Source organism: Phyllostomus hastatus, unplaced genomic scaffold, assembly GCF_019186645.2.
Source record: "Phyllostomus hastatus isolate PE091 unplaced genomic scaffold, TTU_PhHast_1.1 phas_contig_198, whole genome shotgun sequence".
In the NCBI taxonomy this organism is placed as follows: Eukaryota; Metazoa; Chordata; class Mammalia; order Chiroptera; family Phyllostomidae; genus Phyllostomus; species Phyllostomus hastatus.
In genome coordinates, this window is record NW_025333715.1 from 7,377,895 (window position 1) to 7,405,232 (window position 27,338).

Sequence of the window (27,338 nt, forward strand, 5' to 3'; positions counted from 1 at the left end):
CACCCAAGTCCTCCAAGCCCCTTCCGGGGGTCCCCCAGCACCTGACAGGGGAGGAGTCCCCCCACCCTGCTGTCTCACCTCCTCCGCGGTGGAGTCCCTGTAGTACTTGAGGCTTGAGTCGGTCAGCACAAACCAGTGCTTCTTCCACTGCGAAGGAGGGGCGGTGGGATGAGAGGGTATGTGTGTGCCACTCTGCAGGTGCCCTGGGTGCTGCCAGGTCACCTGTTCTGCGCATAGCAGGGGCCCGGCACCCTCTCGCACCCTGCTGAGGGTGGGGGGCAAGGACGGGGCAGAGCGAGCAAACCCACAGCAGAAGCCTGGTGCTCCCTCTCCTCCCTGAGCTGCAGGGGCACATCTATGAAACGGGTCAGCGTCTCCTCAGTAGCCACGCCCTCCCTCCCCTTCTGCGAGCCCCCTTGGAGCTGTGAGCGCTGCCATACCTGTGGCGACCCTTTCCGCCAAGGTCGCTAAGGCTCCTACAAGCACATGCCCTCAGTGTGGACCAGGAAGGGGCCATGACCTGTGTAAGGCCATCTGCCTAGCAGGCCAGGGACCAGAAGTTCCCAGGTCTTTTGCATCTGCCCCTCCGGGTCTCCTCGGCCGCCAAGGGCAGGTCTCCCAGAGAGCTGGACTGGCAGGTGGCCCCGAGGGGGCGGCGGAGCACTGGTCACATTCTGTTTCTGGATCTAGAGGCTAGTTACCTGCACGCCCACCTTGTGAGGTGCGTCACCTGCAGGTTTATGATTTGGGCACCTGTCTGTAGTGCCTTTCTCTGCTCCAACTCAGGTGAGCCTGGCAGACACATCAGAGAGGAGGGGGGCGGGGGCACGGGACGGCCTGACACCGAGTGTGCCAAGCTCAGCTCTGCTTGGCTTTTGGCCACTCAGTGGAATGCTGGTCGGGGTCCACCCACTGTCAAGGTCAGTGCACGTCACCCAGTACCAGGCATCTCTGGGGCTCCCACATGTCACCAACCTACCCACACTGTTCATTATTTCAAGTACTTAAGGGTTCTTTTCCTCAAGAAAATGTTAAGTTTTCAAGGATGGGCCAGGATGACATTTTCTGCTTTTTTCCACACTGCCTCCCCGTAGCACATTCTAGAGGCCTGGGTTACAACCACGTTACCCCTCACCAGCTGAGTGTCTTTAGGTAAGTATCTTGCCCTCTCTGAGCTTTGGTCTTCTAACTCGTACAGTGGGGCTAACGGGCAGTGCCTAAGCCTCCCTGTGAGGTCGGACGTCCCTGCCCCACCCTCGTCCGTCTCTCGTGGCACCTGGCACGGCGCTGGCACGACCCGGTCGGGACTGCTCTAAAAGGCTGGCCCCCTTGGAACCACCTGCTCTTACTGAGCAACCTGGGCCGCTGCTCAGGACCTCCACTGTCCCTCTGTACCACTGGGCAGGGGTTCTGCGCCAAAGGGCGTCCCTGGCCTTCCCAGGCCTGGTCTGTGACTGTCCTAGGTGGGAGCCAGGTGGAGCTCCGAGGGCCTCAGGCGCCCTGAGCCCCAGGCCCGGGTCTGTCCGAGGTGCTGCGGGACCGGAACAGATCAAAGCCCTCGGGGTCCCGTCTCCTGTCTGTGCATACGGGCCTGGCTGCCTGCTTCCCAGGGCCCTTCCAGCTTGGACATTCCAAAACCCCAGGCAAGAGAAGGAGTAGCGGCCAGTTCTGGGTGGGGCCCATCATCTCTGCCCCCTAGAGACCCGGGGTGGGGAGGCCAGGATGGGTCACTGGCAAGGTGCCAGGCCTTGTATGAGGCTGGAGCCCGGCCAGCAGAGGACGGCGCGCAGGCAGCAGGCACAAAAGGCTGTGGGCTGGAGGGAATAAAGCATGTGGGTCGGAAACACAATGCACTTCGCTTTGGCTCCAAGCCTCCTGGCATGTGGGCTGCACACAGACCCAAGCCACGAGCGCATGCAGGGCAGGGGCGGGAAGACGTCCCCTCCCAAGGTGGGTGGGCATACAGCCAGCACCAGCTCCGGCCTGGAAGCTGAAAGGGCAGAGCTGGTAAGAGGCCACTGGCCCTCTGGTTCTGAGGATAAATACATCAGAGAAGGGGAAGGACTGTGACTGAGGCCCTAGCAGACACTGGGGGCTACGCGGGACCCTTCACATGCCTGACACCTGTGACTGTTACCGCCCTGGAAGGAATCATCATTACCTACTGTGCCCATTACACAGATGTGGCCATTGAGGCCAGAGAAAGCTGTGATTTGACCAATGGGGCCCCAGGCCTGTGGGACTTTAAGAAATGCGCTCTGAGCACCCCTGCCACCCCACAGTGCGGGGGCTGCTGCATGACCGACATGCTGGAAATCTGCGCATGCCTCAGGCCAGATGATCTCTGTGATCTCTCCCACCCAGGCCCTTGGATACCCAGCAGGGTCAACAAGAGGTGGGGGACCAAGGGGCTCTTGGTGAGAGGAGGGCATGGGGTGTAGAGCCCGAGGGGCCAGGAGGTCCCCCCAGCCCCGGGGACTCATACACTGCAGGCTGCCCCAGGAAGCCTCTGCCCCCCCACTCCCACAGCCCGAGGCTGGACGAGAAACTCCCTGCCCTCGGAGCTCCCACATCTGGCCCCCAGCCTAGAGCCCCTCTGCCTAGAGGCCAGGGTCTCTACAAGGCTGGACAGGCCAGGGAAGCAGCCCAGCCTCCTGGGCTGCCCGCAAGGACCTTACAAAGCCCCGCAGCAAGCCACCCCCTCCTCCTCACGTCAGCCCCCCTACCTCTCCAGGCTCGTCCAAGATCGACATCCATCCCTTCTTGAAGTTAAGCAGGTCGGGCTATGGGGAGACGAGGAAGCAGGTGAGTCGGGCCCAGCGGAGAACCCAACAGGGCCGTGGGGGAGAGGATGCTACACCCATCCTGACCCTGAGCCCTGCAAGGCTAAGGGCCTGGGAAGCCAGGAGAGAGGGCCGAGGGCCCAGGTAACCCCTCAGAGCCAGACAGGGTTCCCAGGGATGCAGCCTTGGCCCCTTTCCCCAACGTCCGGCAACCTCTGATTGCCAAGAGGGTGGACCAGGTGACTGCCACCCCCAAGAGATGTTCAAGCTCCCCTCCCACCTGCCAATGTTCTCATCCAAGAATGGGAGGGAGGGGGCCGAGAGAATGCTATCTGTAGAGAGACCCTCGGAGAGCTCAGAGAACAGGCTGGACCAGCGGGGCAAGCAAACCACCCAGCTCCCTTACCGACAGGGCCCAGGCCGCCCACCAGGAAAATGCCTACTACTGCCACCCAACCCCGGCCCACTGGCCCTCCAAGGGTCCGACCAGCCCTGCCCGTCCCTCGTCTCCTGGAGACCCTGAAAGGTGGAACCAAGCACAAGCTGGGGTCAGAGATCCTCTGGTCCCCCCTAGATCTCTGGATGGGCCATTCTTGGCAAGTCCTACCTGCCGAGTGCTGCCCAGGGGGGCACGGCCCCGGGGTCTGGGGGCTCCTAGCTGCAGCATATTCCACAGGGGCCTGTGAGCTATGCACCCCCATCTAGGCCTAGATGAAGAAGCTGCTCATTCTGGCATTTTCTCTGGCCAGGTCCATCTGGTGGGTGTGCCAAACACCAGACCCTCCCTGCCTGCTGGGGAGACCTCTCTAGTCCAAGTCCCAGTCCCTCTGCAGAGTCTCAGCTCCTGCCCACTGCGAGGAGAGTAGGGCGGGCCAGGCTGGTGGGCAGGAGAGAGGCATCCACCTGTTGCCATGGCTCTGAGCCCACCTATCAGCGTCCGCATCGCAGCCTCACCAGGCCAAGGTGTCTGGTTGCGTGACAGGGAGCGGGTGGCATGGCTCAAGTGGGGTGGGTGGCGAGGAAGGCAGCTGGAAACCTGGAAACCAGAGCCACCTGACCTAACCACCTCCCCTGACCTGCCTTCCTCCTAGGGAGCCCCCTCCTCCTCTTCATCAGCTGGAGGAAGCTGTCTGAGGAGCGTGGCCCAGGAGCCTGGACACTCCGAGTCCTGCAGTCACAGCCAGCCCCTGGATCTCAGCGGGCTGACAGCCCCACCCCTTCATCGAAGCCCCTCCCTGCATACCTGTCTGAGGGAAGGGACGCAGGCGGCTCTGTTCAGACCTGAGAAACTTCTGGATGGTGCTCATCCTATCTGCTCTACATTTCTCCCCGCCCTGTTCCCCAAATGTGCAGGCGTCTCAAGCTAAGCCTGAATGAAGACTGGTAGCCCCGCTCCCGGCCACTAAGTCATTTGGGTCCGCCTGCACTCGGTCTGGGGCCTCCCGTGGCCCGAGGGCCGGGCATGGGGTGGCCAGACCCCAGGGGAACCTGCTGCACACACACCCACCGTCCCTCCCCCCATCTGGTTTGTGCTTTGGAGACAGTCTCCATGCCCGCCCTCTGGCCCTGAGGAGCTAGGCTCTCTGGGATGGTCCTAAGTGACCAGCCACGGACTTTCAGAGGGTGAGAAAGAGCTCCCCAGCAGGAATGACAGGCTGGGACCCCAGGGCTGCCTGGGAAGTGGGGCCACAGTCGTATCCCCTCCTGGTACCACATGAGCCCATGTGGTAAATGACGTGGGGTCCCAGCCTCCCTGAAGTTTCACGAGACCTGAATGTGCCACCCATGGGAAAGCCCAGGGACCCTCTGGAAGCGGGTACAAACATGCCGCACACCATATGAGGCACAGGATGGCACAGTGACTCTGGCAGAGGAGGCAGCCAACTGGAGCTTTCAAACTGCTGGCAGGGGCGGTCCTACGGCCACCTGGGAACCCACCCTGCCAGGGTCAAAGGTCTGATAACCTAAATCTCTGCACCTTCACACAGGCCCTCCAGGCCCCAACCACCTTTGCTCCACCTGCAGGAGGCTCACTTTGTCCTCCTCCTTAAAGGAGCACCCACCGGCTCCCACAGCCCACCCACCGCCCTCTGGCTACAGGTCTGCACTCCCTCCCGCCCACCTGGACCTCCGGCATGGCCTCCTCCACGCACCCTCTGGCAGAGGGACCCACTCAAAAAGGCCTAGCTGTTACAAGTCTGCTTAACACCTCCAGGGATGGCTCCAGGTGGCTTCAAAACAAAATCCAGTACACGTGAAACTAATATAATAATGTGTCAACTGTGATTAAAAATGAAAACGACTTACACATGGGAAACAAGCAAACGAAATCCAGCTGCCTTAGGATGGCACAAAAACTGCAACCCCCCCCCCCCACAGCCTAGCTTCCCCCCGGCGTTGGGGGCCCCGTGTTTATGTCTCCACATATCCTCACCGACCCCCAACAACCAGGACTTCAGCCCCCTCACATGCCTGTGTACGCTGCTCCACCGGCAGGCAACGCCCCTTGTGCTTTCAGACCCAGCTCAGTCACCTCCTCTGAGGCCTGTGTCCTAGCACGCACCACGCACCACGCATGCTGCCCTCCCACGGGCCCTGAGAGGCGTCTGTTGAACCGTGGTTATGGTGTAGACATCGACTTGTCCTTCACAGGCTCGGCCAGAAGCAACTCACAGGCAGGGACATGCACCCTTCACCACCACCACCACTCCCCCACGACCCAGGGCATGTTTGTGGAATCTTATTTTTCTTTTAAGTATCACGCACTGCTCTAGACCACGAAGTCAGCTGTGAACGGGTGACGTGGCCCCTATCCTGGTGGAAGTCAGGAGACAGACACACAATAAACAAGTGTACAGGTATATAATTTGATGCCAAGCAGTGGCTGGGGAACGAGGCTTGGGGGCAAGGCTGTCCCCGGCTCAAGCAAAAGGAGGTGGAGCAAGTCGGGGTTCCCCAAGCCTCTCAGCATTTCCCTACTCACAGTACCTTTCCCGCTGGATCCATACAGTGCCCTGAGGTCGGGAAGACGGGCCGGGAGGGAGGGAAGGGGTGAGAGGAAGGTACAGCAAGGGCATTGGCCTGGAGCAGGCTTGGGACTGTCAGTGGTGATACTCAGCCTCCTCTCTGCTCCAGGCCTTTCACGGCTCCCCAGTAACCCCGACCAAAGCCTAGGCTCCTTCTCCTGGCCTTTGGGCCCCCTTTCCATACCTTCACCATTTCCCAAATGTCCCCCCAGCCTTTGTGCTCCCTGTCCCCGCCCCAGCCCATCTCCACCTGACCACGTCCTACAATCACAGGAAGGCTCCTCCCAGCCCCCCACGTGCTGCTTCCAGCGGCCTGACCCTGGCTGAGCACGTGCTTCCCCGGGAGAGGCAACTGTGTACATTTCTTATCTCCCTGCCCCACCAGAGAAGAACTGGGAGAAGAACTGAGAGAAGAACTGGGATGGCCCTTGGATACCAACTCAGGCTCAGCCAGGGCCAGCCCAGCTGTATCGCCTCTACACCTGGGTGACCTCATCTGTTAGATGGGGAGTTGCCATCAACCTCTGGTGGAGCAACTCCGATAATGCGAAAGCACCCAGTTCAGGGCCTGGCAGGCACCCCATGGGCAACAGGGCCCCCCTCCCCCTGGCCTGGGGGCACGAGGGCAGGACACTGACTCAGCTCCACCTCCACATCCCTCTTTGCTCGCTGGCAGGGCAGGGCAGGGGAGGCTGCTGACGACAGGAAGGGCCAGCTGGGAGGTGGCAGGATGTGCGGAGGCCGAGGAAGTCCAGGCAGCAGCCAGGTCATCACACTCACAGGGGCAGGGCCCTCTCCCCAACCACCACTCCGCCCCCAGCAGCCCAGACCACTTCACTGGCTCCTGGAAAGGGGACAGGCGCCGGCACACCCACACCCCGCCCAGCACCCCTCTCCTCACCAGCTGTCACAGCTCCCCAAGGCACGAGTCAGAAACCAAAAGCAGCCCTGCCCTTCCCCAGCACACCACGGGGCCAGAATGACCCAGAAAGGAGCTACTCCTTTCCCACACTCAGCATGACCTCGTGCAACTCACCAAAGCCTCTTTGCAAGCCTCGGTTTGTCCGACTGTGAAATGGGGGATAATGGGGAACTCAGCTGTGAGGCGTCATGTAACAAGGCACAAGTATTGATGGAACTAGGGTAAGGCTCACCTTCAACAGAAATACATATACCGGCCATCGTGTCCCCCACCCCCATTGGCGGGTACCCCACCCAAGGCCCCCCACGCCGCTGCGTCAGGGCAAGCCCAGGAGAACGTGGTATTCTGCCGTTCCAGAAATCCCAGGATGGGCTCCCTGATAAGGTGGGACGCGGCGACCCCTTCTCACCCACCCAACCTCCCACCAGCCCCCACCGGCGCGGGCGGTCTTCCCAAGTCCAGGTCGGCGAGACCTGTCGGACCCAAAAGGCGCCTCTCTCCGCCCCGGGCGAGCCCCCAGCCCCAAGCCAAGCACATCTGCGCTCCTCCCACGGCCCGGAGCCCGGGGGCCCCAACGGCTCTCGCAGCTTGGGGGAATCAGGTCAGGTCTTCACTAAGAGAACTGGACGAGAGGTGGGAAAGGGCCACCCCAATCGGTCCGTAACTGGTCTCGCGAAACTGAGGACGAGACGGGGTGGGGGGGCGGGGAGTGCCCATGACGGGGCTTTCCCATATACTCGGGGTCACCCGGGCTCCTGGCCCGGAAAGGTGAGGAGTCGGCTGGGGAGAGGTGAGGCAGGACGGCCGGCCCTGGCGCTGCGGTGGCCCAGTCTTCCCGCGGACACCTCCCCTTGGCTCCGGGAAGTGAGGAGGGGGTTGCCCAGGAGGGGAGAGGCTGCCCTGGCGGGGAGCGGCTGGGCTAGGCGGTCGCTCTCACTCTGGCCTGAGGCGCGGAGGGGCTGCCCAGGGGGGCACTCACCGTCATGGCGGCGCCCCGGGGTGGCGGGAGCAGGAGGCAGGCGGGTGGAAAGGGCTCTGCGGCCGGGCTCAGCGGCGCGGGAGTCCCGCCACCGCCACCGCCCCTCTCGGCCGCCCGCTGCTGTTCCTCCGGCCCTTCCCTTCCCCGGCGCTGCTCCGGCCCCTTCCATCCGCCCATAAAACTTTTTTTTTTTTCAAACTTCCTGGGAGGACCCGGTTGGGCCAATGGGCGGCGGGGAAGCCAGAACAAACAGCGGCTGGACCATGGACAGGCCAATAGGAGTGCGGAATGGACTCGGGGGCGGGACCTGCCGCTACGGGACAGTCGCGCGAGGGCAGGGCTGGCGGGGCGGGCAGGGCAGGCGGATGGGGGCGGGGAGAAGAGGGGGCGGGCACGCTTCGTTCGCGGCTGCACTGGGCGGAAGCAACTGTCCGGTGTGCAGGTAACTCGCTTCGGCCACCACGCTGCAACGCGGGGTGTGGCCCTCACGTCACCCCTGCTAAGGCTCCCCGCCCCAGCCGCGAACCTCCGGATGCCGGAGTTGGATGGGGACCTGGGCAAAGCACCCAAAACTAACAATTCAGCGGGTCCCACTCCCGGAGCCCTGCTTGTTCCCTGCGTAAACGACTTTCGTCCTCACTACAGACTTGACAGGAAAAGTGTACTCGTCCCAATTTTGCAAATGAGAAAACAGAGGCTCAGAGCGGTGAGCCTACTTGCTCCAGGTCACACACTAAGAAGAAACAGCACTGCCGGAACGTAGTCTTCCCCCAAAGTGGTCCTTCCATAAATGCCCGCTCCTGTACGCGGGTCTTTCTGGTTTAAGACCCTCGTTTTGGGTTCCTGCGTGTGGGCGTGTACCCGGTTCTCCCGTTCCCAGAGCATCTGGCAGTTTTTAGGAGGTCTCTGGTCGGCGGGAGCTCATCTGAGCCCTGAAGTCAAGGAGGGCCCTTTGGAGGAATTTGTTGCTAATGCATGTAGTAGTTTGTGTGGCATTGTGACTCAAACCCTGATACCTTAAGCAAGGCTCTTTCTTACCAGTAACCTCTCTGCCTCAACTTCACCCTCTGTTAAATGGGATAATGCTCTTGTCTCATGGGGTCGCTATATAAGGCAGAAATTGTTGTGTTGCCCCTCCCCCCCTCAAATTAATAACCATATTCTCAGGTGAGGATTAAAAAATAAATAAATAAAAGATTGAGTGGTGTGATTTCACCACTTTAAAAAAAAGAATTAAGTGTGAATTTACCGTATTTTTTGGACTATAAGATGTATTTCCCCCCAATTTGGGAGGAAATGGGGGTGTGTCTTATAGTCTGAATGTAGCTTACCTGGCTAATAATGTAAATTACTGGTAATGTGGTTTACATTTACATTGGTGAAATATGATGTTATTTATGTTATTAAATATTTTACCACATTTTTTGCTTCAAAAATTTTTTTTTCCTATTTTCCTCCTGTAAAACCTAGGTGTGTCTTATGGTCCTAAAAGTACGGTAAGTAAAATACTCAGAACACCCCACTCATCCCTAGCTAGGTACTCTTCGGTAGAATGGCAGCAGAGCTTGGAATAATCACCATTCCAATTATTTGGCCATCTCAGTTTCGAGGTCAAAAATCATTGCCATCGTCATTATAATGACTACGGCCTTTTCACAGATAAAGAAATGGAGGCCCCGGGAGCTGACGGTCTTTCCCGGTTTTCCCACCAGGAGTCTCTCCTCCACCCTGAGAAACGAGGCCAGCGATACGCCCACCTTCCCCTGGACACTGGCCTTTTGGCACAGCGTTTGATTCTGAACAACCAGGAGACATCACCTACCACAGTGCCTTGCCCAGTGGCCTGGGTGCCTGACCACCTCCTTACAGGTTTCCCGGCCCCTGGGACTCTCCATTTCCAGTGCCCTCGGCCTGGGGACCAGACCACCCCTCTGCTCAAAGTCCCACACTCCCCCGCGCCAATGGATCAAGTCCCTTTGCTTGTTCTGAGCAGTCTGCATCCATCATAATCTGGCCCCTGCCTGCTGTCCTCCACCATCATACGCTCATTTTACACGCTGGTACACAACGCTGGGCTGCTGGGCGTGCCCAGAACGAGCCAGGCCCTGTGTACCTTGGATGGGGTTGCACATGTTCTTCTCCGTGTGTCTGGGACCCTTCCTTCCCTGGCCTCGCTGCCCCCTACCCCCAACACACGCACACTCACACGTGCACACACACAGACACGCTCCCTCTCTCTCCCTCCCCTCCCTCTAAATGTTTGCCCGGGAAATTTCTCCTCGCTCTTCAAGTCTCAGTCCAAAGGAAACCGAAATGCCCTCAGCCCAGAGTTACAATGTCCTTGTCTAATGCTCCCTGCATCTGTACATTCCCCCACTAACGAGATAGCCACACTGTGTTCTAACCTGTCACGTGTCAGCGTTGTCACCAAACTGTGAGTCCCTGTGGGCAGGGATGGAGTGTTTTGGTCTCTGTCTCAGTGCCTCGGCCCACAGTAGGTCCTTAGCAAACACGGATCAAATGAATGGAGGCACAAATGAAGGAATGCCTACCTTACCACCCCCTGCCCTGGTAGGACAGGGATGGCACAGGCTCGGGGACCCAGGAGTGAGTTGTTAAACAGGACACCGAGTTTGGGGGTTGGTTATTCAGTCCTGACCTGTCCCTCTACCGAGGATAACGATGTAGGCTCACAGAAGGGAGACAATGGCCCAAAGCCCCACAAGTCAGTGCGGAGACAGAACTCAAGCCCAGGTTTCCTGGCTCTTGACCTTGGACTAATTTCACTATCCAATCAAGAGATGTTTGAAGCCGCTTTAAGTGACTGTCTGGGAGGCTCCACTGGCAGATCTGTCCCTCAGCTCCTGACCGTCCTCATTCCCAGATGACAGAACCGCTGCACACCCACCAGGCCTCAGTTGCCACGTCTGTCTCCTGGGGAAAGTCTGTGGGGACTCTCAGGCCTGCGGGGAGGGCCCGGGGAGATCCACGTGCACAGAGGTGGGGGCAGGGCACGAGGTCAGCCGGAGCAGGGTCGCAATCTCCACTCCACCCCTTGTGCAACCTGGAGTGGTGATTTTTTCCTCTTTGAGTGTCATTCCCTTGCCTGTGACACGGACAGTGTGAACCGTATCTGACAGGCCTGGTGGTGAGCATTAAAGCAACGAGGCCCGTCATGCACCGAACACAACTGAGCACATAGTAGGTGCACAATGCCGTAATTTGCCATGTATAATGCACACGTGTTGCGCAAGCTTGTGAGAGAAAAATAAGGACGCAAGTCATACATGGGAATTAGTACGAAAAACATGGGCGCACATTATACACGGCAAAATATAGGTCCATGCTGGTTAGCAGCAGGAGCAGCCTTATCCCGGAGTCCTTCCCCCGTTTCTCTCCACTGGGGATGCAGCCTGCCCCTGCCTGCTGGACCTGCCCCATCTTGGTAAGGTACACTGTAGTTCCCGCCCAGGTAACTGTTTTTCTCCATACCCCCTCGCCTTGATTTCCAAAAGGCAGCAAAGAGGAGATTAGGACGTGGATGGGGAAGGTAGTATTTGGACACGCCTCGCCCCATCACACCTCTGTGCATCCTCATCTCCCTGAGCCCCCCCTGGGGCCCTGAGTGTCTCCACGGACTTCTCCCCACGAGACAGATGCGGCGACTGAGGCTCCGTGAGTTCAGCCGCAGCCACTCACTCCCTCATCTAGGAACAAGGAGAGTTACCCAGAGGCTCCTCTGAACCCTAGCTTTCTGACCGCGGGCAAGTCGCCTGACCTCTCCGAGCCTTCGTCCCCTCATTTGTAACATGGGTGTACTGTCTCCAGCCTCTGGCTGGAGTCAGAGCCAGCACGAGGCTGAGGGGCAGCCCGTCACTGTCACCGAGAGAAGAGACCCCAGGAGCCAGCCCCTTCTCCTTCAGTGGCGAAGGGGGCAGGGGGAAGCAAGCCACAGCTGCCTCCCCTCGCTGCCCTGGAGGAAACCCCGAACCGGAGGCCCGAGTGTTTACAGGCCTCTCTGGGCAGGGACGGGTTACGTAACGCCAGATGTTTGTGAAACTGGCTCGGGCCCAGGGCAGAGACACACTTTGCAACCCCAGAGCCCCTCGCAGGGCCCTCCTTCCTCTCGCACCCCCCTCCCCTGCCCCCAACCTGGCTCCCCTTGGCCCCGTTGCTGACTGGGAACTTTTGGCTGTGAAGGCTATTCAGTCACCCCTCACCTGGGAAGTGAGCAATCCCATGCACTTGCAGGGGCCCTGGGGAGCTCAGGACTCTGCTGTTACCTCCTTTTTCCTGTGGGCCCCCCCCCCCGCCCCCCATCGCTCCCTCTCAGCCTCTGGTCTCTCTTCTCGACTAACACCAACCTCCTCCCTCTCCTCCCCCTCTCCCCACCCTCGTCCCTCCCACCGCACTGGAGCCAGCCTACCCTTCGCCAACTGAGGACCCCCAGGGACAGCAGGAACGGATTGAACAGCGTGGGCCGGTCCCCGGGCATCCGCCATGAGGTCACCAGTCGGCCTTTGAGTGGGCTCCCAGCCTTGCCCTCCGCTGGCCTCTCGTCTGCCTGTCAAACAGGGTCCAGCGTTGGCCCGCAGGTCCCTTTGGTGGGATGGGGATGACGGCAGCCTCCCCTGCGTGTTCTGCCATGCCCACCTCAGAGGCCCAGGGTTCCCTTTTCTCTCTTCTCCCGGGACTGCTGAGAACAGAGCTTGTCACCTTTTCCACCCGACACGGTGTTTGCCTGATGAGGCTCCGGGGGCCCAGCACCCGGGGGACCTGCACTTCGCCGCCCCGACCTCAAACCCCAGGTGGCCAGCAGGAGGGGGGTGCAGGCCTCGGCCCACGTGGGGTTTTCAGGTTACTTTGCATTCGGTCCCAATGTTAAATAATGAAGGGATTTAACCTTCAACTACGTATTTCTAAATTCTCTTGAAATATCTACAGATGGGGGACCCTCTTCCCCATGGCAAGAGCCCCCTGGAGCCAGAGGGTCACACGAGCCCCACCCCTTCAGTCCCAAGTCCCTGACCTGCCTACTCTCCTCAGCTTTGAGAGAGGAAGGAACCGGAGACTCCTGCAGTCCCCTGTCCTCCCGTCCTGGGCAGAACCCCCAAAAGTGCCCCCTTTGGAGGAAACAGGCCCCAGCGAAGCAGAAGCATTTGCCCGAAGTCGCAGAGCAGGCAGAAGTCAGACAGAACCCGGGTGCCCCGACCCTCCAGAATCCAGAGGGTCACTGGAGGCAGAACGTGAAGCACCAAAGCACAGGTCCCGGAGCGCTTTGGGGAAAGGCTGCCCCACCCTGCCACCGAGTCCCCATCACAGCCCTGACCACTAGACTGTGACCTCCATGCATGCCACTGCTCTGATCCACCTGTGCCCACACCCAGGCATGCAGAAGGCGCTCACTAAGTGCATGTGAAAGAATGACTGAGGCCGTTATCAATTCTGTCGAGTCCGGGCTGCCTGGGGGAGGACTGGGAGGCTTCCGTGCTGCTGGGATGGGCCCGTTTTGTGGAGATCGGAGGGGACCCTTGTATTGCTATTTCCTCTTTGTTCACAAAACTCTAGCCCCAGGAAATATGAAGAAATAACCCAAAAAGAGGAAGCGCAAAGTTGCCAGAGCCCCTGTGAGAGCTGGAAGTACCTTTGGTGACCTGTCCCCCATCCCCTCCCCGTTTCCCCATGGGAAAACGGGCCCACCAAGAGCTCTGAACGCCGCTGCTACTGCTTTGCAAGGCCATGCAGGGAATCGGGCAGGGCCAGGCAACGGCAAAGGGAAGCAGAGAGAGTGCCGGATGGGGGTCCTGAGCCCCAGATCCAGTCCGAGTTCAGCCACCAGCTGTGTGACCTGGGACAACACGCCTGCCCTTGTTCTCTCATAGGCACAGTGAGGGGGGTTGGGCAGAGTCCCCCCAGCTCTGACTAGCAGCAGAGCCAGAGCTGGGGCTCCAGGCTGCCAGAGGGACACCCCATCAGGCTTCTCAGGAGGCGGCGCAGGGGACAGCAGAACAGCAGGGCGAGGAAAGCGTAGCCCCAAGCAGCCTATTTCCTTCTCCCGCTGGCCGGGCCCTGAGCTCTGACCTCACCTCTCTGGAGTCTCAGGGCCAGGAGAACGTTTGGTTTGGCAGGTCAGGGGGAGGGGCAGGACCGAGCAGTGCATTCCAGCGGCAGCCAGCCAGGCCTCCCAGCGGCCTCAGTGGGTCCCGCCCCTGCACGTATCTGTCCGGCCCCAGGAGCCTGGAGACCTCCAGACCCGGCTGACTGGCATTTCTCGGCCCCTGCCAGTGCTGCTCTGGCCCCAGCTCCTGGAAGCTCTACCCTTTCTCCCAGCCTGGCCAGCCCTCCAGGACCAGATGGACCTTGCCAACAGGGACCATTGGGACCAAGTCGCTATATGCCAGAGGGAGGCATTCTAGATTACCTTTCCAGGGCATTCTAGCAAGTTAAGAGCAGAGCCCTGGGCTCTGACCTCAGGGTCGTCCAACCACCCAGGTCCCCAAACCGGAAGAAGGTGGCTCTGCTATCCAGCTCCACCTGAGCCCCTGTTCTCAAGGCCCCGCCCCGCACAGGGCTGACCCCATTGCAGAGCCCACCTTGGTCTGGATGACCCCGGAGCTCGTCTGAAGACCTCAGCCCACATCCAGCCTCATTTCCCGCCCCTTCCTCTCCCCTCCGCGTGTGCCCACACCCAAGACCCAACTACCGAGTCTGCCCGCCTCTGGTCGGTCAGCGAGTCTTGGCCTCCTCTTGACACTGACTCCTCAGGCTCCTCTGGGTGGAACTGGAGATAAGAAAGAACGCAGCTCAGCCCAGGTTATCCCCCAGCTTCCGTCCCTCTGTCTACCTTCTTGTCCGTCCACTCGCGGTGCACCCGAGATCCAGCGTCCACAGGTCCGTGTACCCCTGCCGCCATCCAACACCCGTCCTGCCTTGTCCACGCACCCAGCCGTCCGACACCCATCTTCCCGTTCACACAGCCGTCCTCTGCTCGTCGTCTCCCCTCCGTCCTGCACCCACGTGCCCTTCCTCAGTCCACCCGACAGCCATTCACCCACCACCCAGCTACCTGTCCTCCCACCGTTCAGTCCCCGTCCGTCACCCATATTCCACATTTACCTGTCCTTGCAACATCTATCCACCCATCCCCCCATCCCCCCATCCATCATCTAGCAACGCCCATCTAGCCAACATTCATTATGTTTCATTCATCACCATGCGTCTATCTGTCAACCATCCAACGTCTATTTATTAGTTGTCCAGCATCTAACCCCTGTCCATCGCCCATTCACACATCCGTCATCAGTGATTTATCCATCATCTACCGATTGACCCACCCATCTTTAATCAGTTTCTTACACGCACTTAAGCCTCCACGTATTCACCCATCAACCATCCACTGAGCTGAGCTCCTCCGCTGGACCAGCCCTGGGCCGGGGGCCATGGGTCCAGAATAAAGTAGGCAAAGCTCCTGCTCCCGTGAGCCCAGGTTTCTTATGGGGCAATGACAACCAAGTATGAGCAGATAAAGGGCAGCAGAAGCGCGAAGCCCAGGAGGGAGACATCACCAACCTGGGGAAAGCATCTCAGAACAGGGCACCTGATCTAAGCCTTGAACAAGGGAACAGGCGTTTAGTGAGTGAAGAGGGAAAGGAAGAGCACCCCGGGCAACGGGCACAGCACGCACAAAGGCAGGGAGACGGGCTCGCAGAGCTCTGCAGCCCACGCAGCACAACTAGAGGGCAAATCTGGGGTGGAAGGAAGTCAGGGGGCCTTGATTGCCACGCCAAGGATTTCCACAGAGGGTGAGCGGCTGGAGCCCCAGCAGGACCCGGTGAACACTTTGCTGTCATCTGTGGAAATGCCCTGAACACATGCTGCTCCCACCCCTCCCCAGTCTCCATCTCCTATCCTCCCAGGGACCCCTGAGCCTACTGTGGAGTAACTCTAGCTGAAGAATCTCTCTGCCCTCCCATCTTCCCTGTGACCCGGCATCCCAGAGTCCACCGGGACACAGCACCGCACCTTCCCCAGCTGCCTCTGATCCACCTGCCTCCCCAATGAGCCTGACAGCAGATTCTTGTGCGGGGCCTCCCAAATCCCACTTTTGTCCTGAGGGCAGAACCCAGCTGGCTTCTCCCTGTGTCTCTGGTGTCTGCACACTGAGTCGGCTAGAGGACAAGCGGATAAACAAATTCAGGGGTGGGAGCTCCCCAGTCCTGCCGTGGGCTCTGAGGCCTCCCAACAAGAAGGGTTAAACGCCAGGGCTTTGGAGCCTACACTGTGATCTCTCTTCTCACGACTTATACAGGCGTGACCACTGGCCAATGTCTAACGGTCTGAGCCTTGCACACGGCATAGCGTGGAAAGCTCCCAGACTAGGGCCTGGCGCACACAAACCCTCCGGGTCAGACAGACAAGCAGGAGCCTCGCATCACCCCAGGGGTACCTGCCAGGAAAGGGGTAGGTCAGTGTCCAAGCCCACGAGCTGCGTTCCCGGGAGCTGAGGCAGCTGCAGGGCTCTGGCCTCCAGAACCCGCGCCACTCCTCGCCTTCACATAAAATGCTCCAGACAGCACCAGGGCCCCGCGGACTCTGTGACCCTGCCCCGGGCCAAGACGGCAGGGAAGGGACTTGGAGAGCACCCACTACATGCCAGGCATTGAGCTTACGTTGCACATGGGTCCTCATTTAAGCCGCCTGGCTCAGCAGCCAACTCAACCCAATGAGCAAATGCAACCTCTTCCCCGTGCCTGGTAAAGACCAGAGCGGGGGAAAGGAGGCTGTCCTGGACCGTGAGGAGCCTGGAATCCGGCATGGGGAGGGGACAGGACCACATTGGCTGCGGTCCCAGGTAGGAGCCACGAAGGCAACGCAAATCAGGTGTCGTGGGGCTGGGAGAGGAGGAGGAGGCCCTGGCCACAGCATCTTGCTGAGGCCTCAGGGTGGTCTGCACCGAGCAGACCTGGGGTCCACCCCTGCCCCATCACTGACTAGCCAGGTAATCTTGGGCAAGTGGCTTAACCTCTCTGTCTCAGTTTCCTTATATGTAAATTAACAGTGCTTTTCTCATGAGGTTGCTATGGAAATTAAATGGGGAAAATGCCCCTAAGACACTCTGACCAGGGCTCAGCACATAGTAAGTGCGCACAGAAGTGCTGGTGGTTACCGCTGATGTCCATCTGGGCGGTTGGGAAAGGTTGTGCTCAGGATGGAGGGCCGGGGCTGAGTTTGGAGGCCGTGCAGGAGCCGACAGGAAGCCTAAGGACCCTCGTCTGGGGTGAGGCTGCCCCTCGGAAGGGAGACTGACTTACCTCCTCCCACTCTGATGAGCCGGGGCGCTCTGCAGGAATCCTGCTCCCCAGCTGGCCCGGCTCCTCCAGACCAGCCATCCTTGAGGTCTCCGGTCCACTTGTCACTTTGGTCTTTGGCCACTGGGTGGAGATGCAGGCAGGGCTGGGTGGCTGGGCCAAGCCCTGGGACCATTGCCCGGGGCCGTGTCCATTGACTAGGGTGGCCTCCGCCCCGAGTTCAGGTTGGCTGTGTCTCTCTCGTTCCAGGGCATCCTTTGTGCCTGGGGAACCCAGCTCTGGGCCTGACACTGTGGCTGGGCCACCCCAGTGTCCAGCTGGGTCCTTTCGGGGCAGCTGGGCCCGCAGGAGCTCCAGGAGGCCTTCTAAATCCAGCCTTGGAAGACGGGAAGCAAGCGTTGGCTCCTCCGCGTGGGCCCAGGCCCCCTCTCTGGGCAACCCAAGCAGGCTCACCAAGTCCCTCCAGTCAAGCTCGAGTCGCCTCTCGGGGCCGTGCAGGTGTGCGCAGACCCCCTCAGTTCCCCGGCCCACGGCAGTGGCTGCCTCAAGCCTCCAGGAATTCGAGAACTCTGCTGGGCCTTCCCTGGAGCTCTCTGGGGGGCTCACCGGCTGCTGAGGGGGACCAAACAGCTGCTGCAGGCTGCCCCAGCCCCTCTGAGCTGGCCTGTCGGGGGTCTTCTGCAGCCCATTACCGGGGGGCTCCTCCCAGGCCTCTGACTGCCCCCTGTGGCACGGGGGGCCACCCGGCTGCCCCCAGCTCTCCTCAGACTCCCTGAGCGGGCCCCTCCGTGTTCCCTCCGGACCTCCAGCAGCACCCCGGCCGGGCTCCCCAAGTTCCTGCCAGCCCCCCAGGCCTGGGCCCTCGTCCTGGCTGCTCCAGCCTCTCTCCGGGTGTCTGTGCGGGCACCGGGATCCTGGCAGCTCCTCCTGACTCTGCCACCCGCCCAGAGGCTGTCTCGGGCCTGCCCGGCCACTCTCCGGACGTTTCTCCGTTCGAGGCTGCCGCTCAGAGGTCCTGGCTGATGTCCTCGGGGGCGGCGAGGACCCCTGGAGCCGCCGGTCCCCCTCAGGTCGCCTCTGGGGGCTCCTGGGAGGAGGGGGCTCCGCTCGGCTCCTCCGGGCTGGTTCTGCCTGCTTCGCGTGGGGTGTGGTTACCTGAGGATGAGGTGAGGGGTGGGTGAGGCTCCAGAGCCCTGACTGGGTGGGCTCTGCGGAGGAGCGCAGGACACTGGGGTCTTAGCCAGGCCTCGGGGAGAGGCGAGCCGCATCCTCACGGCTAAAGCAGGTCACAAAGTGCCTAGCGTCTCCGCACACCCCCCCGGGGTCGTCTGCTCTCCCCTCTCACCCCGCCCGCCTCCTCGGTTCCAGAAACAGACCTGCGGAGAGCTGCTCACGTTCCCGGCTTCCCCCTCCCCCGGCCCGAGATATTGATTCCAACCTGGGCTATCAGGTGCACGAATTTCCACCAGCAACGCTCCATTCCACTGGCTCAGACCTTGCCCTCTAAGAGTTTCTTTAGAAGCAGAAACCCCCACCTTGGAAGAGACGGCCCTTAGTGCCAGACTGCTCTGTCCAAGGCTTTCCCCGAAAACTCAAGACAGCAGCTACCTCATGAAGGAAGGGAACGGGACCGAAGGGCCATCTTCAAAGGAGTAATTTGGGGTCCGTCTCAATTTTTGCCAAGAACTGCTGGCTCTTTGGGAGAGGGGAAAGCTGGACACCCATGACTGGGGCTCTGACCCTTTCGTAAAGGGCCTCCCTTCCCAGGACCCCTACCTAGCACCTGGGGGAAGAAAAAGCAGTGGCTTGCCCCTTGGGGTGCAGGGCCCAGGACAGGCTGGCAGTGCTCACCTCCCTGCTGAGGGCAGGGCTGGACTGTCTTCGGAGAAGCTGGCTCTGACCTTGGCCGGGCCGCTGTGACCGCCCCTCGTCCCGCGCCTGGAAGGCCCCCGGTGCCTCGGACTTCCTATGAGCAAATGCAGCCGCTCCTCTGAGGGCCTTTGGGACTGCCCCGCTCCCAGCACCCACCTCCTCTACTCCCACCCCCCATGGGAGGACATGGGGGAGATCCAGACACCCACAGCTGAAGGGACCTAAGGGAGGGATGAGCCCCTCGGGGCCTCAGTATCCCCGTCTGAAAAACGGTGGTGGTCAGCATTGCCCCACCCGCCTCTCGGGGCCGTGCTGGGCACTAAACAGGAGAAAGGGTGAGCAGCGGTGGGGGCGCAGCCCTGGCTGCCTCACTCAGACTTGCTGTTTCCAGCTGCCACCCGCCAGCAGCCCGCCTCTCAACCCCAGACAAAGGTTAGACTGGCCTTTGTGGGAACTAAGATTTATTGAGCACCTACTGGCTACCAGGCACTGCACACACGATCATGATGGCGAGCATTTACTGAGCACTTCGTGTGCTCCAGGTGCCAAGCACTCGCCACCCATCTCCTGCCATCTCACACTGCCCTCGAGGCGGAGGAGGGAGATGCGGAAGGTTACACGCCCCACAGTCCGTTCTTTCTGCCTTCTTTCTGTCCGCACGGCAAGTTCTGGACTTCCCGGGCCCACCTTTCCCCCCTTAGTAGTAACTGACAGGGCTCCGGCACCCGGCCGTGACAACCGTGGGCCGCCCGGGCCGTTGGGAACAGCTCGGCAAGATCAGAACGAAGAAGAACCGTTCTCTCTTCCTATGCAGCTCCAGGAAGGCCGGCGTCAACTGCCCATAACGCCAGCAGCATTTCTGAGACGCCGGGGTTTGAGGCATGGTTGCCACGTCCGACAAAGATCACCTCTCAGTTGTAAAAAGTCCCTAGTTCTACTACTTAGTTGTTGCACGTCATCATTGGAAGCCACGGTTATTAATATTTAATACGACATCTCTGTGGCACGTAAGAGCACCAAACACATGTAAGGGGTCAAAACAAAAGAACTGACCACTGCACTGAATATCTAGTCCACAGGGTCTGAGAGTCCAGCTCCAACTAAACTGACAAATGCCGTAGCTGGTGTGTCTCAGTGGATTGAGTGCCAGCTTGCGAACCAAAGGGTCGCCAGTTTGATTCCCAGTCTGGGCACATGCCTGGATTGAGGGTCAGGTCCTCAGTAGGGGGCGCACAAGAGGCAACCACACATTGATGTTTCTTTCTCCCTCTCTTTCTCCCTCCCTTCCCCTCTCTCTGCAAATCAATAAATAAAATCTTTAAAAATAAAATAAAATAAATAAAAATGGACAAATGGAGCTGTATCTCTGGTGGCTGAACTGAACCGGAAGAAGCCTGAAGAAAGTCGCCTGGTGCTGAGCCTTGGCCGAGCCAGCAATGCAGGAAGGAAGAGGAACCCCCACTCAGGTCTGCGAGGGGGCTGTGCTGGGCAGTCCGCCCCTGCTTGGGAGCCATGCTGGGATGCGACAGAGGCTTGGGGGCGCAGACAAATGATGGGCTTGGGGTGTTTTGTCCACGGCTTTTACCAATGTCATTAGAACCAGGTCCCTAAAGTAGCTGGAGCTTTTAGCAGTTCTTAGCAGCCGACTCACAGGGAACCCAAGCTTCCCACTGCAGTAAATAAACATCTCTAAGGTTGAGGGCTGCCTGATCAGGTTCAACTTTTAATCTCACTAGAAGTGAGGGAGCTTCCTTGCTCTGTGAGATCTGAGGCCTTAGAGGGTGTTTCCCCCGGAACCAGGGTGTAGCAGCCTCTGTGAAGCGGAGGCCCCACGGGTGACTAGGTGGAGCCGTCTCCGCGTGGGCAGTGAGGCACATGGGTGGTCTCTCTCGAGTGAGTGCATTTCCCCCCACACACTATACCTCGCTCAGTGCCTCCTGAGAAGCCCCCCCCACATGGAACTGAGAAGGAGGAACGAAGGACTCAGGTAGAATCTGAGATGCCAACAGAGACCCGGGCTTTCTGACACTGAAGCAATAGCGTCCTCGGGCCACCGGTTCCTGGAGGCCAGTGTGGCTGCACCAAGGGTGACAAAGAAAGTGACTTTCCTTTGGGAGCTCAGAGGGGCTCTTCCACCACCACAAAGTATTCAAGGACAAAGCTGTCAAGTCTAGCCAATTCCATGAAGGCTCTTTTGAATTCAAGAGATGAGGAGGTGCTTATATGATTATAAGAGATTCCAAAGGCATCCAGGGGTGGAAAATAAAGATATCAAGCCAAAATCCCTAACCCTTTCATGTGGCAGCCCTTCGAGGAAATGTGTCCAGGCTCAGTCAGCGTCAGGCTTGGACAGAGCAGGTGCGCGGTACGTGCACAGTAAGTGCACGTCGAGAGAGATGGAAGGACGGGCCAGTGCGGCCCTGGAGCCGCCCACTCATTCATTTCAGGCTTCCGGACACTCACGTGGGTTTCAAGATTCCACTCCCAGAGGACACATGGTTTTCTACTTAGAAACAGTGCCACACAACAGGAGACAATTTAATGATTCAGTAGAGTTATAAAACCTTGGTTGAAAGGTAAATAATCGATTTCACCAAGATATACACATTACATATATGCCATTTTTACGTATCAGTTATACTTCAACAAAGCTAGAAAAGATAAGTAACCTATTTCAAAGAGATAAAATAAATGAATAATGTAAAAACAATTGAGTGACTAATAAAAGTATAAACAAATTCCAGGCTTCTGTGATAAACCTTTATCTCTCTAAAAGTTACTCCAGTAAGAAAAAAAAAAAAAGAAAGAACGAACGAACTACTGGTTTAAAGACCTTAGCGTCCCGCCGAGTTACCAGATGAAGCGCAAGCATGCAGACTGAAGTCTGCCTAGAAACAGGAACCACGGGAAGGCAAAGACAAGGGGGTTTCTAGGGCAGTGGAACGATTCTGTACGACACCGTAATGGTGGACACATGCCGTTACACGTTGGTCCAGACCCACAGGAGGCACAACACCAAGAGTGAACCCGAGCGTAAACTGTGGACTTTGGGTGACAACGATGTCAGTACAGGTTTGAGGTTTGCAACAAGTGTGCCCCTCGGGCCGGGGGATGCGGACAGTGAGGAGAGGCTGTGCGTGGGGGCGGGGAGCGGACGGCATGGGAATTCTCTCTACTTTCCACTCAGTTATGCTATGGAACCTAAAACTGCTCTAAAAATTAGTGGGTTTTTTTTTTATTATTTCAAAAAAGGCAAAGAAAGAGCCCTGGCTGGTGTGGCTCAATGGATTGAGTGCTGGTTTGTGAACCAAAGGCTCACGGGTTCGATTCCCAGCCAGGGCACATGCCTGGGTTGTGAGCCAGGTCCCCAGTGGGGGCACGCGAGAGGCAACCACACATTGATGTTTGTCTCCCTCCCTTCCCCTCTGTCTGAAGATAAATAATTTAAAAAAAAATTTAAAGGCAAAGAAAGAACTATATTAATAATGGAGCCCATAGACGTTGTCACGTGGGTGGGAAATGGATTGAATCTGCTGGAAAGGAGGTGTGAAGAATCACAGAAAAGGTTTCTCATGCAGATGCTAATCTAAGCAGAAATGCTGCTGAAGGGACAACAGACAGAGGAATTCTGGATGCAAAATATTACCCACTTTTCAGGGGGATGGAAACATTCTAAAATTAGGTCACGGACATGGCTGCACAACCTAGTCCTGGTAAATCCACTACAACTCATTGTGCACTGGAAGTTCTGAGACTTCCATGCCTACTTGTTTGCTATTCTGTGGACCCCAACGAATGGAATTCCAGGCCTGAGACCGAAAGCTCCTGAGGCTGGAACTGCTGGAGAAAGGAATCTCAGCCAGATGGGTTGTGGGGGACGCCGGGGGAGTCTCCCGCCCTCTGCTGTGGAAGGCAGATGCTCTGCTGACTCCCAAACCGCCTGTGCGAACTGCGCCACTGACCAGGGAGACGCTCAGGGTCCCTGCACCCCAGGCCGTGTTGTCGCCGCCGTGTCCCAGGAAAGTGACCTTTCACCCCTAGAAAGTCTGTGATTCTGAGTTGTCTCGATGAAAGTAACGGCTCTGGCCATATGCTTTAAATGGACACCTCTGTTTTCTGGAAGACATGCATGCCCGGGACGTTTCTTTGTTAAGGAAGAAAAAAAAATCACAGGCCCTTTCTTCTCCCTTCCATAAGGAGGGAAAAATATAAAACAAACCTGTGACTCTGGACCAAATGAAGGGTTTGAGAGTTTAATCTGGTTTTAATTATCGTCCTACTGTTCTAATTTTACAGATGAGGACATTGAGGCTCAGGTAGGTTAAATCACTTTACCAGGTCACGAAGGAGAGGAGTGGCTTTGACCCGGGACTTGAACCCCACCTGCCAGACCCTGGTCTTTGCTCTTCCCCACGGGGCTATGCACGACATCACTTCATCGTCAGAAAAGACTCGGAGCACGGGGAGAGTGGGATGAAGTGACTCGCCCACGGTCGCCCCGCCAGTCGGTGGCAGCACGGGGGTCTGAACGCTTGCCGTCCGGCAACCTAAGCCTTTGCCCTGCTGCCGAGCCTCCTCCCCAGCCCACCTGGCTGACCCCGCCCTGGGCTCACCTGCGCTCTTGCCCGAATAGGCGCTCCACCTCTGCTCGGCCAGGGCTGCGGGTTCGGCCCCCGTTGCTGCACTGGGGCCCCGGCTCCCTCTGCGCCAGCCTCCTGGGCGGGGGCAGGTCAGCCAGCACGGTGTACTCCTCCCTCTCCAAGTTGTGCTTGGTCTCCCCAGGGGGTGCTGAGCCCCGGGAGCCCCCTGAGCTGCCTGGCGGGGGTGAGGGTGCCAGGAGCGCTAAGTCACTGGGCGGGTGGCGGGGTGGGGAGGAGGCTCGCGGGGCGTCCCGGTACCCGATGCAGACCTGGGGGGGCAGCACTGGGGAGCCGTGCAGAGAGTCGGTGGAGGGGGCCAGGCTCTCCATACTAGTCCCAGGGGGGTCCTGAAAGAAGAGGGAGGGCTCGGGGGCCTGGCGCGGCGGGGAAGAGAAGGAAGGTGCATCTCGGTGTCCAATGCACACGGGGGCAGGGAAGTGGGGGGGCTCGTGCAGAGAGTCCGTGGAGGGGACGAGGCTCTCGGTGCTGGCCCGGGGGAAATCCTGGAACAAGAGGGAGGGCTCAGGGGCCTGGCGCGGTGGGGAGGAGGCCCGGGGTGCATCTCGGTACCCAATGCACACAGGTGGGGGGAACTGAGGAGGCTCATGCTGGGGGGCCTGGTTCTCAGCATCTGATGTGTCTGGGAGGAAGGGGAAGGGGTCAAACTGGGTGTGGCGAGGCGGTGAGGAGGCCCGAGGGGCATCCCGGTGTCCAATGCACACCGCCGGGGGGATGTACGGGGGTTCATGGTGGGTGGATTCGCCCTCAGAAGCGTGGGGGTCTGGGAAGAAGGGGAATGGGTCATGCTGCAAAAAGCGAGGAGGCGAAGAGGCTCGGGGGGCATCCCGGTGCCCGATGCACACAGAGCACGGAGGCTGGGAGGAGTCAAAAGAGGTCTGGGATGCCCCGCGGGTGGCGAGGTGCAGAGGCGAGGACGTCCGGGAGGCACCGTGGTGGCCCGGGTTGTGGGAAGAGGCGGCGGCCCGGGTTGGTGAGCTGTGCTGGGCAGGGCCGGAGGAGGACTGGGGTGAGTCGCGCTGAGCTGGTCTGGAGGGCGATGAGGTCTGAGGCCTGTCACCTTGGGTTGGCCGCAGGGCAATGGACGCCCAGGGAACCTCGCTCTGCTTGGAGCGAGATGGGGAGGAGGTTCTCGGGCCGTCACCCTGGGTCGGCCGGAGGGGAAAGGAGGCCCAGGGAATGTCTTTGTTAGTACGATGGGGAGACGAGTTCCTGGGATTGTTCCGCTGACTGGAGCGATGGGAAGGTGACGGTCCGGGATTGCTCTGTGGGGCGCAGCACTGAGGGGAGGGGCTCCCGGGGTTGTCCCGCTGAAAGGAGGACGGTTGTGGGTTGTCCCGTTGGGTAGAAGAGGTTCTGGGGGTGTTTTGCTGAACACAAGCAGCTCTGGGGTTCTCCCGCTGGCCGGTTCGGTTGGGAGAGGAGCCTCTGGGGTTGTCCCGCTGGGCACAGGACGTTCTAGAGTTTTCTCGCTGGGTGGTTCGGTTGAGGGAGGAGGTTCTAGGGTTGTCCCGCTGGGCACAGGAGGTTCTGGTGTTCTCCCGCTGGCCGGTTCGGTTGGGAGAGGAGCCTCTGGGGTTGTTCCGTTGGGCACAGGAGGTTCTAGAGTTTTCTCGCTGGGTCGTTCGGTTGGGAGAGGAGCCTCTGGGGTTGTTCCGTTGGGCACAGGACGTTCTAGAGTTTTCTCGCTGGGTGGTGCGGTTGGGAGAGGAGGTTCTGGGGTTGTCCCGCTGGGCACAAGATGTTCTAGAGTTCTCTCGCTGGCTGGTTCGGCTGGGAGAGGAAGCTCTGGGGTTGTCGCGCTGGGCACAGGAGGTTCTAGAGTTTTCTTGCTGGGTTGTTCGGTTGGGAGAGGAGCCTCTGGGGTTGTCCCGCTGGTCACAGGGTGTTCTAGAGTTCTCTCGCTGGGTGGTGCGGTTGGGAGAGGAGGTTCTGGGGTTGTCCCGCTGGGCACAAGATGTTCTAGAGTTCTCTCGCTGGGTGGTGCGGCTGGGAGAGGAGCCTCTGGGGTGGTCCTGTTGTGTGGAAGAGGTTCTGGAGGGGTCCTGCTGGGTGGCTCTGGGGGAAGAGGAAGCGCGAGGATTGCTCCGCTGTGTGGACGAGGTTCTGGGGCTGTCCCGTTGGGCGGCTCTTGAGGGAGAACGTGCTCTGGGGGTGCCCCGCTGCGTGGAAGAGGTCCTGGCGGTGTCCCGTTGGCTGGACAAGGTTCTGGGGCTGTCCTGTTGGGCTACGTGGGAGGGAGAGGGAGCTCGGGGGGTGTCAGGTTGCGTGGAAGCAGTCTGGACAACATCCCTCTGGGCGGCGTGGTGCAGCGAGGAAGCTCGGGGGGTGGTACCTCGCGGTCCGCTCTGGGGAGTCGCAGGGGGAGCCTGGGATAGCGCCGACCGGTGCCGCTCCAGGAAGTGCCCGCTTTCTCCCCGGAGCTTCGCCCAGTGCTGTCCGGCGCTTCGGCCCCCACCAGCAGCATCTAAAGACGGAAGAGGCAAGTTCACGGTAAGGGGAGGGTGTTCTTTGCAAACTGGGAGGTGCCCCTAGAGGGATGTCAAGGAGTTTCTAGCATCTAGGATTTGGCGACTTCCTCCTGGGCCTTGGCTCCCTGCCTGCAATTTGGGACCCTGCCACCAGGTGGACGCTGGTGACTGCCTTGGATCAGGCAGGTCACAAAGTAAGGCTCCACCCACCCCACCGCCCAGGTGTTTAAGAGCTAGGAAGCAAGTATTTAGGAAAAAGTCCCACCCGCCTGTCACGCCATTCGCACCAGGGAGGCATCTCATCCCCACGTGGTATCACGTCTCACGTCTCACACGTGGGTCTCCCCAGGCCTGAGGGGCAGGGCGGTGGGATGGGGCCATGAGAGGGCAAGACCTGATTAATGTAAAAGATGGCCCCAGCTGCTATGGGAGGGGGCGGGCAGGGCAGGGGCGGAAGGACTGAAGGGGGTCAGGCCGGGGGTCAGGCGGGGGGTCAGGCCGACACAGGAGAGCTGGAGGGCACTCTGACAACAGCACCAGCCAGGGGCTTGGCCAGGGAGTCGCGGCAGAGATGGCAAGAGGATGACGGACAGGAAGTGTGTTCTGAAGGCACGCTGACCGGAGCTGCTGATGTCATTGGATACAAAGAAGAAGGAAGGAATTGGGATTTGGGGCCGGAGCCATCGGACTAGCGGTGGCACAGAGCGGACTGCCAGAGAAACGGGGTTGGGGGGTCAGGGCGCTGGTGGCCTCCGCCCCAGCCTCCCCCCTCCTCACCACCGCTCCACTTGCTCCGTAACGCAGCTGCCTCTGCACTGGCCGCTCCCTCTGCATCCATCCCGACTCGGATCTCAGCTACAATGTGCCCCACCCCCACCCAGAGAGGCCTTCCCTGCCCACCTGCCCGCTCTCACAGGGTCCTGTCTTTTTTAAAAATCCTCACCCAAAGATAGGTTCTTATTGATTTTTTTAGAGAGAGAGGAAACTGCAACCTTTCGGTATAGATGCTCCAACCAGCTGAGCCACATGGCCAGGGCTCCTGCCATAACGCTCCAAAAAAAGTCTCCGCTCTCTGATCTGGCTTTTCATTTGTTTTCTGGCAGCTTCTCCCCGCTGGAATGCCAGCTCCCTAGGGCGGGTCCTGCCCGTCTTCTTCACTCTGGTTCTCCAGCACTAGGACAGGGCCTGGCACACAGTAGGTGCTTAATAAATACCTATCGAATGAGTGAAATGAAGAAGCTGTGTGAAGTATGAGGCGCTACCGTATACGCCAGTGAAGAGGTCAGTGGTACGATGAACTAGATAGAGTCCAGGGCGGA

General features: G+C 59.3%; 1 protein-coding gene across 2 annotated transcripts in view; it reads right to left on the reverse strand.

Moving 5' to 3' along the window:
* LOC123816066 (TRIO and F-actin binding protein) overlaps positions 1–27,338 on the reverse strand; it is a 52,276-nt gene that overhangs the window by 14,321 nt on the left and 10,617 nt on the right. The window contains exons 5-11 of one of the 2 annotated variants that reach the window (XM_045834797.1): positions 23,504–26,015; positions 18,870–18,984; positions 17,022–18,173; positions 14,414–14,491; positions 12,137–12,274; positions 2,727–2,783; positions 79–147 (exon numbers count right to left, since the gene is read on the reverse strand). In XM_045834797.1, coding sequence (XP_045690753.1) covers positions 79–147; positions 2,727–2,783; positions 12,137–12,274; positions 14,414–14,491; positions 17,022–18,173; positions 18,870–18,984; positions 23,504–26,015 — 4,121 coding nt within the window. Of the gene's footprint in view, positions 1–78; positions 148–2,726; positions 2,784–7,710; positions 7,888–12,136; positions 12,275–14,413; positions 14,492–17,021; positions 18,174–18,869; positions 18,985–23,503; positions 26,016–27,338 lie in introns of those variants that run through there. The other variant, XM_045834795.1, reaches the window with a different exon arrangement.